At 45.7% G+C, this 14,154-nt stretch overlaps 1 protein-coding gene across 1 annotated transcript in view; it reads left to right on the top strand.

Moving 5' to 3' along the window:
- LOC124789028 overlaps positions 1 to 14,154 on the top strand; it is a 150,857-nt gene that overhangs the window by 122,229 nt on the left and 14,474 nt on the right. The window contains exons 5-6 of the mRNA XM_047256315.1: positions 1,143 to 1,320; positions 3,409 to 3,529. Coding sequence (XP_047112271.1) covers positions 1,143 to 1,320; positions 3,409 to 3,529 — 299 coding nt within the window. The remainder of the gene's footprint in view (positions 1 to 1,142; positions 1,321 to 3,408; positions 3,530 to 14,154) is intronic.

The following is a 14,154-nucleotide window of genomic DNA, read 5'->3' on the forward strand; positions in this document are numbered from 1 at the left end:
GTGTGGGACGTGTTCAGTTGGAGCGATACGTCTCTGACAAGTGACATGTACGTAAGCATCCTGTCTGATCAAATGCATCCATTCGTGTCCATTGTGCATTCCGGCAGACTTGGGCAATTCCAGCAGGGCAATGCGACACTTCTCACGTGCGGAATTGCTACAGAGTGGCTCCAGGAACACTGTTCTGAGTCTAAACACTTCCATTGGCCATCAGACTCCACAGTCATGAACATTATTGAACATATCTGGGATGCCTTGCAACGTACTGTTCAGAAGACATTTCCACCCTCTCGTACTCTTACGGATTTATGGACAGTCTTGCAGTATTCATGATGTCAGTTCCCTCCAGCATTACTTCAGACATTAGTCGATTCCATGCCACGCCATGTTGCGGCACTTCTACGTGCTCGCGGGGGCTCTACACGATATTAGGCAGGTGTTTCTTTGGCTCTTCAGTGTGTTATAAAACTAGTATCATCCTGAAATAGTACCAGTTTTGCTCGTTAAATGTTAAGTGGAAGGTCATTCACATGTATGAAGAATAGCAGTGGACTCAGAATTTAACTCTATGGGACGTCCTTTGAGATTTTACCCCCATCAGAAAATTTTCTACCTTTCCGATGCTGTCTGAATTATTCAGCACAGCCTTTTACATTCTGTTAGTTAAGTATGATTCAGACCGACTTCGTGTAAAGCCATCAGTTCCATGAACCTGAGTTGTAGGAGAGTGTCAGGATTTACACAATTGAAGACCTTGGAGAGATCACAAATATAGCAAAACTCACCTACGACTTTCAGTGTCGCATTTCTGAATCTAAGTCCCTAGTTCTGTAAGCTGCCTATTGAAAATGAATTCTGCTGGATGATGCACTTCCTGTACAATACTGAAGGGAATGTTACCCAAGTGCATATCATTTTTCATTGTGGTGATCGATGAATGAATGTTGTAGTTACTTCTGAATGAGTCGATACTGTAAACAACAGATAGGAGACACGAACACAAAGCCGTCAAACTAATACCGGAGATCAGTGTGACCACCTTTACCTGGTTTAACTGTAGAAGCTTGTTCACAGGTACAAGTGAGTGGTAGCGAACTGCCTGCGATTGGCCGTTCGGTCGTGTTCGCCTCCATTCGCTGCAGTGTCTACAGGGGACTTGAAGTCTGTGGTTTGTTGTGCAGGCCTGCGGCCGGCGACGCCGCCGGAGGAGCGCGACAAGCGGCGCGTGGTGAGCGTCGCCAACACGGAGCTGCTGTTCAGCCTGTTCCGCAGCGTCGAGCAGCTGGACCAGCCCGCCGCCAGGGTCGCGCGCAGGGGCAGGTGCGTTGCACGCAACACACCACGTGCTCTCTACACCTGACGAGCAGCACTTCACTGTTGTTTGGAACTCATGTGTTGGCGTGCCTACTGAGAATCTAAAGACTGCCAGAACGCCTAGCTCTAGGCGGTGCGATAGCTTCTGCCCATCTTTCACCAACTCCCTGGCAGGAAGAGAGCGGGCTAATGCTAATGCTCTGCCGTACATAATTCTGTTGTCTCTCCATTCATTTGAGAAATTTCAGTTGGGATCTTCATTTCTTATCTTCTCTGTTCTATTAATAACTTTTCCTAATTGTCACTGGGATTTTGTGATATCAGACTTGGAATGTACCCCGTGAACTGAGGGAAAATCAGAAAAACCTCAGTCAGGTTCATGTCTTATAATAATTTTTTTCTCTTACCTATACAAATTCTGACCGTGTCTTCCTCATCACATTTACTATCTTCTATGAGGTGTTTCAGAAGACATACATTGTTATTGGTGCTATTTGTGTCTTGTTCGGTAGAATACACTCAGGTGACCAAGGTCATGGGATAGCGATATGTACTTATAGAGATGGTGGTAGTATTGTGCACGTAAGGTACAAAGAGGCATTCCATTGGTGGAGCTGTTGTCTGTAGTCAGGTAATACATGTGAAAAGTTTTCCGATGTTATTATGTCCACTCGATGGGAATCAACAAACTATGAACGTGGCATGGTAGTTGGAGGTAGATGCATAGGACATTCCATTTCGGAAGTCATTAGGGAATTCAATATTCCGAGATTCACAGTGTCAAGAGTGTCCTACAATACCAAATTTCAGGCATTACCTCTTAACAGAGACACCGCAGTGTCTAACACACAATCACTGCGCGCTATAATCGCTAAAATCAATGTGGGAAGTAGGGCGCACATATCCGTTACGACGGTGCTGTGACATTCGTCTTTAATAGGATATAACAGCAAATGGCCGACTCTAGTTCCTTTGCTAACAGCGCGACATCACCTATAGCGCCTCTCCTGGGTTCGTGACCATATCAGTTGGACTCTAGACGACTGGAAAACTGTAGCCAGGTCAGATAAGCCCCAATTTCAGTTGATAAGAACTGATGGTAGTGACGAGTGTGGAGCAGACGCTACGAAGCAAAAAAAATGTTCAGATGTGTGTGAAATCTTATGGGACTTAACTGCTAAGGTCATCAGTCCCTTAGCTTACACACTACTTAACCTAAATTATCCTAAGGACAAACACACACACCCATGCCTGAGGGAGGATTCGAACCTCCACCAGGACAAGCCGCCCAGTCTATGACTGCAGCGCCCCACGAGGCCATGGACCCAAGTTGTCAACGAGGCACTGTGCAAGCTGGTGGGGCTCAATAACAGCGTGGACTGTATTTGCATGAAATGGACAGGTCCTCCGGTTCAACTGAATCAGCTAAGACCATTTGCAGCCATTCGTGAACGACATATTCACAAAGAATGATGGAATTTCTATGGATGGCAGTGGGCCATTTCATCAAGCCCCAATTGTTCACTATTGGTTTCAAGAACATTATGGACTGTTGAAGCGAATGATGTGGCCACCACGACCACCCAACAGAACATTTATGGGACATAATCGAGAGGTCAGTTCGCGCACAAAATCCTGCACCGGCAACATTTCCCCAATTATGGACGACTAAAGGGCAACATAGCTCAGTATTTGTGCAGGGGACTTCCAACGGCTTGTTGAGCCAATGCCATCGAGCAAAAGGATGTCGGCCAAAATGATATTAGTAGGTATCCCATGACTTTCGTCACCTCGGTGTAGACCAGCTCATACAAAAAAGTGGGTGTAGCAATCCCTGGGATATGAAATGCAATGGTCAATTTTGAAAGAATATACCGATGGCTCCTGTTGCTCACTAACAGTCTGTAGGAGGTTTTCGAATATGTGCAAGTCCCAAGTTCAGCGAATAACTGCTTGCTTCTTTGCCCCCTCGCTACAACTGCTCTACCTGCACGCTATGACTTCGATCGTGACTGCTTGTGGCACTCAATATTTCTAAATGGGCACTGTTGTGGGTACGGAGCAGTTTGTGACGTTGGCGTGTGTGTGTGGCAGGCCGAAGAAAGTGGCGGCGACGTCGTGGCGGCTGCCGCGCGACGAGGACCCGTGCCTGGTGAGCGCCGTCGCGGACCCCATCCTGCCGCTGATCCGCGGACACGCCGGCGGCCAGCACCAGGTACTCACCCACAGCGCTTCCTCACTGCTCCTCCACTACCTAACGCACTCTCTATATACACTACAGGCCATTAAAATTGCTACACCACAAAAATGACGTGCTACAGACGCGAAATTTAACCGACAGGAAGAAGATGCTGTGATATGCAAATGATTAGCTTTTCAGAGCATTCACACAAGGTTGGCGCCGGTGGCGACACCTACAACATGCTGACATGAGGAAAGTTTCCAACCGATTTCTCATACACAAACACCAGTTGACCGGCGTTGCCTGGTGAAACGTTGTTGTGATGCCTCTTCTAAGGAAGAGAAATGTGTACCATCACGTTTCCGACTTTGATAACGGTCGGATTGTAGCCTATCGTGATTGCGGATTATCGTATCGCGACATTGCTGCTCGCGTTGGTAGAGATCCACTGACTCTTAGCAGAACATGGAATCGGTGTGTTCAGGAGGGTAATACGGAACGCTGTGCTGGATCCCAACGGCCTCGTATCACTAGCAGTCGACATGACAGGCGTCTTAACCGCGTGGCTGTAACGGGTCGTGCAGCCACGTCTCGATCCCTGAGTCAACAGATGGGGACGTTTGCAAGACAAAAACCATCTGCACCAACAGTTCGACGATGTTTCCAGCAGTATGGACTATCAGCTCGGAGACCATGGCAGCGGTTACCCTTGACGCTGCATCACAGACAGGAGCGCCTGCGATGGTGTACCCAACGACGAACCTGGGTGCGCGAATGGCAAAACGTCCTTTTTTCGGATTAATCCAGGTTCTGTTTAAAGTATCATGATGGTCGCATCCGTGTTTGGCGACATCGCGGTGAACGCACATTGGAAGCGTGTATTCGTCATCGCCATACTGGCGTATCACCCGGCGCGATGGTATGCGAGCGCAATTGGCTACACGTCTCGGTCACCTCTTGTTCGCATTGACGGCGCTTTGAACAGTGGACGTTACATTTGAGATGTGCTACGACCCGTGGCTGTACCCTTGATTTGATCCCTGCGAAACCCTACATTTCAGCAGGATAATGCACGACCGCATGTTGCAGGTCCTGTATGGGCCTTTCTGGATACAGAAATGTTCCACTGCTGCCCTGGCCAGCACATTCTCCAGATCTCTCACCAACTGAAAACGTCTGGTCAATGGTGGCCGAGCAACTGGCTCGTCACAATACGCCAGTCACTGCTCTTGATCAACTGTGGTATCGTGTTGAAGCTACATGGGCAGCTGTACCTGTACACCCCCTCCAAGCTCTGTTTGACTCAATGCCCAGGCGTATTAAGGCCGTTATTACGGCAAGAGGTGGTTGTTCTGGGTACTGATTTCTCACGATCTATCCACCCAAATTGGGTGAAAATGTAATCACATGTCAGTTCTAATACAATATATTTGTCCAATGAATACCCGTTTATCATCTGCATTTCGTCTTGTTGTAGCAATTTTAATGGCCAGTAGTCTATGTCAAAACTCCTCCATCTTATGTGCAAGATGTATGAGACTGACGAAATACCCTCAGACATCAAGAAGAATGTAGTACTTCCAATTCCAAGGAAAACAAGTGCTGAGAGGTGTGAATATTACCGAACTATCAGTTAAGTCGTGGCTGCAAAATACTAACACGAATTGTTTACAGAAGAATAGAAAAACTAGTAGAAGCCGATCTCGGCGAAAATCAGTTTGGATTCCGGAGAAATGTATGAACACGCGAGGCAATACTGACCCTACGACTTATCTTAAAAGATAGAAGATAGCGTAAGGAAAGCCAAACCTACGTTCGTAGCAGTTGCAGACCTACGTAAATGTTGTGACTACACTCTTTGAAATTCTGAAGGTATCAGGGGTGAAATACAAGGAGCGAAAAGCTATTTACACCTTTACAGAAACCAGACGGCAGTTTGTAGTTAAAAGAGTCGAAGGGCATGAAAAGGAAGCAATGATTGAGAAGGCAGTGAGTTAGAGATGTAGCCTATACCTGATGTTATTCAATCTGTACGCTGGGCAGGCAGTAAAAGAAACCAATGAAAAAATTGGAGAAGGAATTAAAGTTAAGGGAGAAGAAATAAGACTTTGAGGTTTTTCCGACGACATTTTAATTCTACCAGAGACAGAAAAGGATTTGGAGGAGCAGTTGAACGGAATGGACGGTGTCTTGAAATGTGGATATAAGATATATGCCAACAAAAGAAAAAAGGATAATGGATCGTAGTCGAATTAAATCAGGGGAAGTGGAGGGAATTAGGCTAGGAAACGAGACAGTTAAAGTAGTACTTTACTATTGCTGCTTGGGTAGTAAAATAACGGATGATGGTCAAAGTATGGAAGATACAAAATGTAGACTGGAAATGTCAAGAAAAGTGTTTCTTAAGAAGAGAAATTTGTTAACATCGAATACAGATTTCATTGTCATAAAGTCTTTTCTGAAAGGATTTGTATGCAATGTTGCCATGCATGGAAGTGAAACATGGTCAATAAACAGTTTAGGCAAGAAGAGAATATAAGCTTTCGAAATGTGATGCTACAGAAGGATGCTGAAGATTAGATGGGTAGACCACGTAGCTAATGAGGAGGTACTGAATAGAATTGATGAGAAGAGAAATCTGTGACACAACCTGACTAAGCAGAACGGATCGGTTGACAGGACTCATTCTTAGACATCAAAGGATCACCAACTCAGTATTGAAGGGAAGCGTTGGGGGTAAAAATCGTAGAGGGAGACACTGAGATGAATACAGTAAGCAGATTCAAAAGTATGTAGGTTGCAGTAGTTTTCCGGACATGAAGAGGCTTGCACAGGATAGAGTAGCATGGAGAGCTGCATCAAACCAGCCTTCGGACTGAGGTCCACAACAACAATAGCTGCTTTCAACTCGTCATCCGAGCAGTAAAAGTAACTGTGTGAGTACATGGTCTCGCGGTGATATTCATCAGACACAGTATTATCGTCAGGAGTGCACCAGGAAAGTAAGATAGGACCGTTCTTGTTCTCTGTGTGCATCAATGATCTGACGAACTGTGTGAGCAGCAATTTGCGGCTGTTAGATGATGATGCTGCAGTGAGTGACTGTAGGAGTATACAAGATGGATTAGAGAGAATTTCTGTTTGTTGTGATGAATGGCAGCTTGCTGTAAATATAGAAAACAACTGTAAGTTAACGCACGTGAGTAGGAAAAACAATCCTCTAAGATTCCACTACAGAATTAGTACTGTGCTGCATGTCACACTCAGTTCGATCAAATATCTGGGCGTAGCGTTGCAAACCGATGTGTAATGGAGCGAGCATCTAAGGTCGTTTTAAGGGAAGGATAAATGTAGACTTTGGTTTATCATGAGAATTCTAGGAAAGTGAAGTTCACCTATAAGCGAGACCGCGTACACAGCACTAGTGCGGTCCGTTCTCGAGTACTCCTCGAGTGTTTGGGTTCCCCGCCGTGTCGGTTTGAGGAAAACGTTGAAGCAATTCAGTGGCGTGTTGGTAGATTTGTTACCGGTAGGTTCAGTCAACACGCGAGTATTACGGAAATGTTCCGTGAACTCAAATGGGAATGCCTGGAGGGAAGACGACGTTCCTTTCGCGAAACACTACTGAGAAAATTTCAAACATGGTTCAAATGGCTCTGAGCACTATGGGACTTAACATCTGAGGCCATGAGTCCCTAGAACTTAGAACAACTTAAACCTAACTAACCTAAGGACATCACACACATCCATGACCGAGATAGGATTCGAACCTGCGATCGTATCATTCGCACGGTTCCGAACTGAAACGCCTAGAACCGCTCGGCCACCGCGGCCGTCGAGAAAATTTAGAGAACCGACATTTGTGGCTGACAGCAGAACTATTCTGCTGCCGCCAATGCATATTTCGTTTAAGGACCGCCAAGGGCAGATAAGAGAAATTACGGCACGGATGGAGTCAAGTAGATAGTCGTTTCTTCCTCCACCATCTGCAACTTGAACGAGAAGGTAAATGACGATTAGTGAAACAAGATATCCCCCACCGTGCACCTCACGGTGGCTTGCGGAGTGTTTATGTAGATGTAGAAGAAACTCTTCCACAACTCCATCCGCGTCGAATGGTCATTTGAATAGGCTGCTCCAAAAATCTTATTACACTTCCTCTACGCTGTTTACATCCGTGCTAAATGTTCTTTCAACAGCACGGATCTGATAAGAGGAGTGTGTACCATCAGATTACCACTGTTTACTGCAGGTGATCTGTGTGCAATCCCTAATTTTCATGGTACGTTTGGGAATTGGGTTGAACACCTCCAATAACCGAGATCAAGCCTCACGTCGATTTTTCATGGCTTGATCTCTCAGTTCATTCCCAAACGAGGACCTGAATGGTTTTAAGTATAACTCTGTTCGCTTATGTAGCCGTAAAAACTTTAATGAGATTTTCATTTCCAGTGATCGCTTGCGTAGCAACTTTTTCGGCAAAAGTTCCACTGACGCTGCAACTTCCGCATATGTGTCTGCTCTCCATCTCGCTCTTCCAGAGCGTGGCCTGTCTTTTTCTGAACCAGCTTCAAGCATTTTCTTCCCCCAACGTAATGTTGTTGGTTTCGACGGCGCCATCATATTAAATCTAACGGTGAAATCATTTCGAATCTCTCTGTGTTTTCCCAGAGTGAGGTCGTTCATAAACCCAAGTACTCATGACGACTCGTTGTCCCAAGGTATAATTGCGTTTATCAGCCATTCTTCTCACAAATCAACATCAACTGTAACAAGAAAAAGCGATTAGTACACAGTTAGATGGGGAGGGGTTATGGGACTCTTGGTACAGCCTGTATTTCTATCGGCCAACTGTCGTCAGCCATTGACAATAAAAACTGACTGGCGTCGACCTCGTGTAGCTGTTGTTCTGGATGTGACGTCACTGGTGCTCAGTCCATCACCGCACAAGGCATTTTTTCGCTAAAAGGCCAAAGCTGCGTGCAGGTGCAGACCGTTACAACCTGTACTTATTTTTACGGACAAGGGTTGCCATAGCTGGGACACAGGTCCATTGGTCATAGGGGGCAAGTGGTTGGTGTATACACATAAACAAACAGAAGCACACATAAACTAGACTTTCATATTTTTGTCTGGACATTGTTGTCCCAGAATCAGAATTAAAAACTATTCCCTTCCCCGTTGCTAACCAAGGTCTTAAGGAGGTTTGATTTTCTTGTACGGCAGATTCCAGTACTGGAAATTCCCTCCCATTTATTCCCAACTGCGACTCCCTGTGCCCTAATGAAACCTCGCCTGGTATTTGGTTCAAAAGACGGCGGGTCAGAATTGAACCAACGCGTTCTACGTTTAGCACTAGAGAATGAAATGCATTAAAAACACATACATGTGGCAGTCGGCAACCACTTGACAATAACTAAGCGTCTCTCGACCGAAAGCACATGGAACTGTAACAATCTTCACACGTCTGAAGCCTGAGAAGATTTTACACAATCAGAGTTACGCTTAACTTACTCCATCAACAATTCGGCATCAGTCGTAAAAAATTAAATCACGAATTGGTCTTAAATCCTGATGAAAATGTACATACTCTGCAACGCAGCCACATTATTGTCTGACTTGATGTCTATTGAATAGCACGTGTGTTTTTCCGCTTCACAATGTAACACACGTTCTTTTTACATTTGCAAGACGCAGCTTAGTTACAAGCAACGTCGCATGCTGATGCAAGAATTCGCTAATGTTTGCCTCCAAGAACACCTATGTAGGAATACAACTTTTCTTGTATCAGCAACGTGCAGGTGTGCACTTAAATACACTGTCTGATGAAGGAAGTGAAACACCCAGAACACATGGTCACATGTCAGTGTAACTCCGCACACGTACACTGCCAATGGCAGGTATGTGAATGATTAGAGTTGCAACTCTCTGTGTCTGGTAGAAAGGCGAACAGCGTGCGTTAGTGTTGTTCGTGTTTAGTGTCGCTATCCCGCCTGACAGGATTCACTGGGTGATTCACAATTCATGTTACACACTTCTAGAGGTTGTAGACGAAACTCAGTAGATCAAGTTTTACATGGGAACCGACGTCCGGAAACGTCATCCAACAACGCTACAGAACGCCAGAGCCATAGAAGCCGATGCCGTTAACTTTTGTACATAAAGGGTGATTCCGTGAAGTTGTTACAAAATTTCAAGGAGGGTGGAAGCAGATAAATGTATCAGTTTGCTGTAAGGGTACCCGGTTCGGAAACGAACGAGGCGAAAGTTACATGCGAAATCATTCTGATATCTATATAGTGGAATAAATGTACCGGTACTGTTTTTGCTAAGAATGTAATGCATGCAGCTTTCAGAAGGGAAGTATGGACCGAGATCAGAAGAAAAGGTCTAGTAAACAGGGACTCTAAAATGCGTACGTCAGGAGCTGTGAGCACATGTTTATCTTCGCTAGTGTGAAACACATCTCTTCTATTGAACGAGTGCTCAGAGCTGTTGAAGTATGCATTTTAGAGCCGCTAGATTTTTTTTTTGTCCTGGTCCATACGACCCCCTCTGAAAGTTGCCTAACCTATAGTCTTAGCAACAACATTACCGCTACATGTGTTCCACTGTCAGAGATATGAGAATGATTTTCACTTGTAACTTTCGACCTGTTCATTTCCGAAACAGGGACCCTTACTTCAAATAGATACATTTTTCCGTCTCCATCAACCTTGAAAGTTTGCAAGATCTTTATGGGTTGGGTTGTTTTGAGGGAGGAGTCCAGACAGCGAGGTCATCGGTCTCATCGGATTAGGGAGGGACGAGAAAGGAAGTCGGCCGTGCCCTTTCAAAGGAACCATCCCGGCATTTGCCTGGAGTGATTTAGGGAAATCACGGAAAACCTAAATCAGGATGGCCGGACTCGGGATTGAACGGGGGATTGAACTGTCGTCCTCCCGAATGCGAGTCTAGTGTGCTAACGCATCTTCACGGACTCACCCTGTGTATACTTATATTAACAGGCTCTGGCGCCTATGACTTTGGCGCTCTGTAGCGTCGTCGGATGACGTTTCTGGATATGGGTTCTTGATCTACTTTGTCCCCTCCACAACCTCTAGAAGTGTACAATGTGAACTGTGAAACACACTGTATAAGCGTCAGATGCCGAGAGATCTCAGTGAAAGATACGCGTCGCATACGTGTATTAGACAGGCTTACCAGCAACTCACATGAGGTTGAAACAGATATCACTTTAGTCTCGATTTGGCCACCTGGTCGAATCGAGAATTATCCAAAGTTTTGTAGCATTCGGATGTGACAACGGCCCGATGCTGGATTGTATGGGTACGTGAGGACCAGACGCTTCGTAAAGGTTCCAATTAATCACATCTGAGGACCACAAGGGAAGATTGCCGTACTGTACACCAAGCACAACATAACCCTTTATGAGCCTGCCCTCTGAGAACAAGCAATGGACCCTTGCAACATTTTGTGTCATCCCATACGATTATTCGGAGTCTAGCAGCAGCCGGTCTAGGGAATTACCGTCGCATGCGTAGGCTGCCGTTAACACCACAAACAAACAGCTGACAGCTGAGCATGAGCTGCTGACGAATGGCGTCACACAGTGTTCTGCACTATCCCGGATGACTATCGTCGTCAAGTATGGCGGCGACTTGGGAAGATGATCAGTTCTTCCAGTTCTCTGGAGAGGCATAGCGATGTTAATGCTGGCGCCCTGGTGCATGAGCCATTGGTTGTGACATCAAGTCGCGGCTGGCAGTGACTGAGGGAACTCTCACGCCACAACGTGACGTCACGGACATTCCGCGTCCTCGTGTTACCTCTCACGCTACAGTACCGTGGTGCCATTTTTCAATAGGAGAATGTTAGTTAGCTCACGCAGTGCGCCTCTACGAACTGTCTGCGTGATGTTGAGGTAGTCCTTTAGTCAGGAAAAATCCACAGTTTTGTCCCCGATAGGAACATTTGTGGGCCCAGCTCGGACAGCTCGGACGTCAACTGTGACCCTGCGCAAATATCCAGAATATCAAGGTACAGTTACAATAATTGTGGGCCCGCTTGCTCAGGGGAAGACACGTCGGATTTATGATAGCCATTTACGAGGTGCATTCAAGTTCTAAGGCCTACGATTTTTTTTCTAATTAACTGCTCACCCGAAATCGATGAAACTGTCGTTACTTCTCGACGTAATCGCCCTGCAGACGTACACATTTTTCACAACGCTGACGCCATGATTCCATGGCAGCGGCGAAGGCTTCTTTAGGAGTCTGTTTTGACCACTGGAAAATCGCTGAGGCAATAGCAACACGGCTGGTGAATGTGCGGCCACGTAGAGTGTCTTTCATTGTTGGAAAAAGCGAAAAGTCACTAGGAGCCAGGTCAGGTGAGTAGGGAGCATGAGGAATCACTTCAAAGTTGTTATCACGAAGAAACTGTTGCGTAACGTTAGTTCGATGTGCGGGTGCGTTGTCTTGGTGAAACAGCACACGCGCAGCCCTTCCCCGGCGTTTTTGTTGCAGTGCAGGAAGGAATTTGTTCTTCAAAACATTTTCGTAGGATGCATCTGTTACCGTAGTGCCCTCTGGAACGCAATGGGTAAGGATTAAGCCGTCGCTGTCCCAGAACAAGGACACCATCATTTTTTCAGCACTGGTGGTTACCCGAAATTTTTTTGGTGGCGGTGAATCTGTGTGCTTCCATTGAGCTGACTGGCGCTTTGTTTCTGGATTGAAAAATGGTATCCACGTCTCATCTATTGTCACAACCGACGGAAAGAAAGTCCCATTTATGCTGTCATTGCGTGTCAACATTGCTTGGCAACATGCCACACAGGGGCAGCCATGTGGTCGTCCGTCAGCATTCGTGGCACCCACCTGGATGACACTTTTCGCATTTTCAGGTCGTCATACAGGATTGTGTGCACAGAACCCACAGAAATGCCAACTCTGGAGGCGATCTGTTCAACAGTCATTCGGTGATCCCCCAAAACAATTCTCTCCACCTTCTCAATCATGTCGTCAGACCGGCTTGTGCGAGCCCGAGGTTGTTTCGGTTTGTTGTCACACGATGTTCTGCCTTCATTAAACTGTCACACCCACGAACGCCTTTCGACACATCCATAACTCCATCACCACATGTCTCCTTCAACTGTCGATGAATTTCAATTGGTTTCACATCACGCAAATTCAGAAAACGAATGATTGCACGCTGTTCAAGTAAGGAAAACGTAGCCATTTTAAGTATTTAAGACAGTTCTCATTCTCGCCGCTGGCGGTAAAATTCCATCTGCCGTACGGTGCTGCCATCTCTGTGACGTATTGACAATGAATGCGGCCTCATTTTAAAACAATGCGCATGTTTCTATCTCTTTCCAGTCCGGAGAAAAAAAATCGGAGGCCTTAGAACTTGAATGCACCTTGTACAACCGAATCAGTGTGTGCTTCCACGCCAGTTGAGATACATCATCATACTGCGGAGTCCTTTGTAAATTTGACTCGATTTTGTAGTCAGTGAAATAATATCATATACCCACTCCATCCGTGAAGTTTCATTTAGCTTTTTCCATTTCGCGTACTTCACTTTTTTTGTCGGCAGTGCATACACTGTAGCGGGGTGTAGCGCTGGAGAGTTTAGCAACAGACACTACCCACATTGTAGACAATGATCACTTAGGATGGAAAAGTACGAATAGCGGAGTCATTAGGCCAGTAGAAGTGGTCAAGTTTGACGACAAAGAATTGTTCGCACATAGAATTCGCAAAGATAGTGCTAAACCTTGTGGTAGGAGATTCATCACTAGGCATTCGTCAACTTGCCCGTGAAGTACGCACTTTGAGGAACACAGTGTGGTGGGTGGTGGTAGAGCCGTAGTTACATCCCTTTCATAAACGAAGATTACAGGCAGTGTGGTCAAGAAATGATTTTGAACACAGAGTTGGGTTCTCTTATGGGATTATCCAGGCCAGTACTGCACTGCCAAACTCCCAACAGGTTGCGTATTTCACGAACAAGGCCTCTGTCTTGATGTTTTGAATACGGCGCGGCAAAATTTTATGCAACATCGTAATGCATGGGTTGAGGAGAGGGTCTACCGCCACTTTAGAGGAACTGCTGTGAGATTGAGTCGTTGCTGTAAGCTGTAAGTTGTTTATGTCATTTAGCTTCTTATCTCACCGTATTCAGTTTAGGATCTTGTGCCATCCAAAGGCTCGTACAACGTGCAGAGTTGCACTGTTTTAACAAAATCAACAGTTATTTTACGTTACGTGACAGTATCGCGTTTTATTGCACGTAATATGTCAATCTTATAACACTATGTAGCAGAACATTCTCACTATGAATTGTATGTTCCAATTCAAATGAACATTTCCTTACTTTTTCATATGCAGTGAATTTTAAGCATCATGATTATTGCTGTTGTTGTGGTCTTCAGTCCAGAGACTGGTTTGATGCAGCTCTCCATGCTACTCTATCCTGTGCAAGCTTCTTCATCTCCCAGTACCTACTGCAACCTACATCCTTTTGAATCTGCTTAGTGTATTCATCTCTTGGTCTCCCTCTACCATTTTTACCCTCCACGCTGCCCTCCAAAACTAAATTGGAGATCCCATGATGCCTCAGAACATGTCCTACCAACCGATCCCTTCTTC

The sequence above is a fragment of the Schistocerca piceifrons genome, chromosome 3 (genome assembly GCF_021461385.2).
Source record: "Schistocerca piceifrons isolate TAMUIC-IGC-003096 chromosome 3, iqSchPice1.1, whole genome shotgun sequence".
Classification (NCBI taxonomy): Eukaryota; Metazoa; Arthropoda; class Insecta; order Orthoptera; family Acrididae; genus Schistocerca; species Schistocerca piceifrons.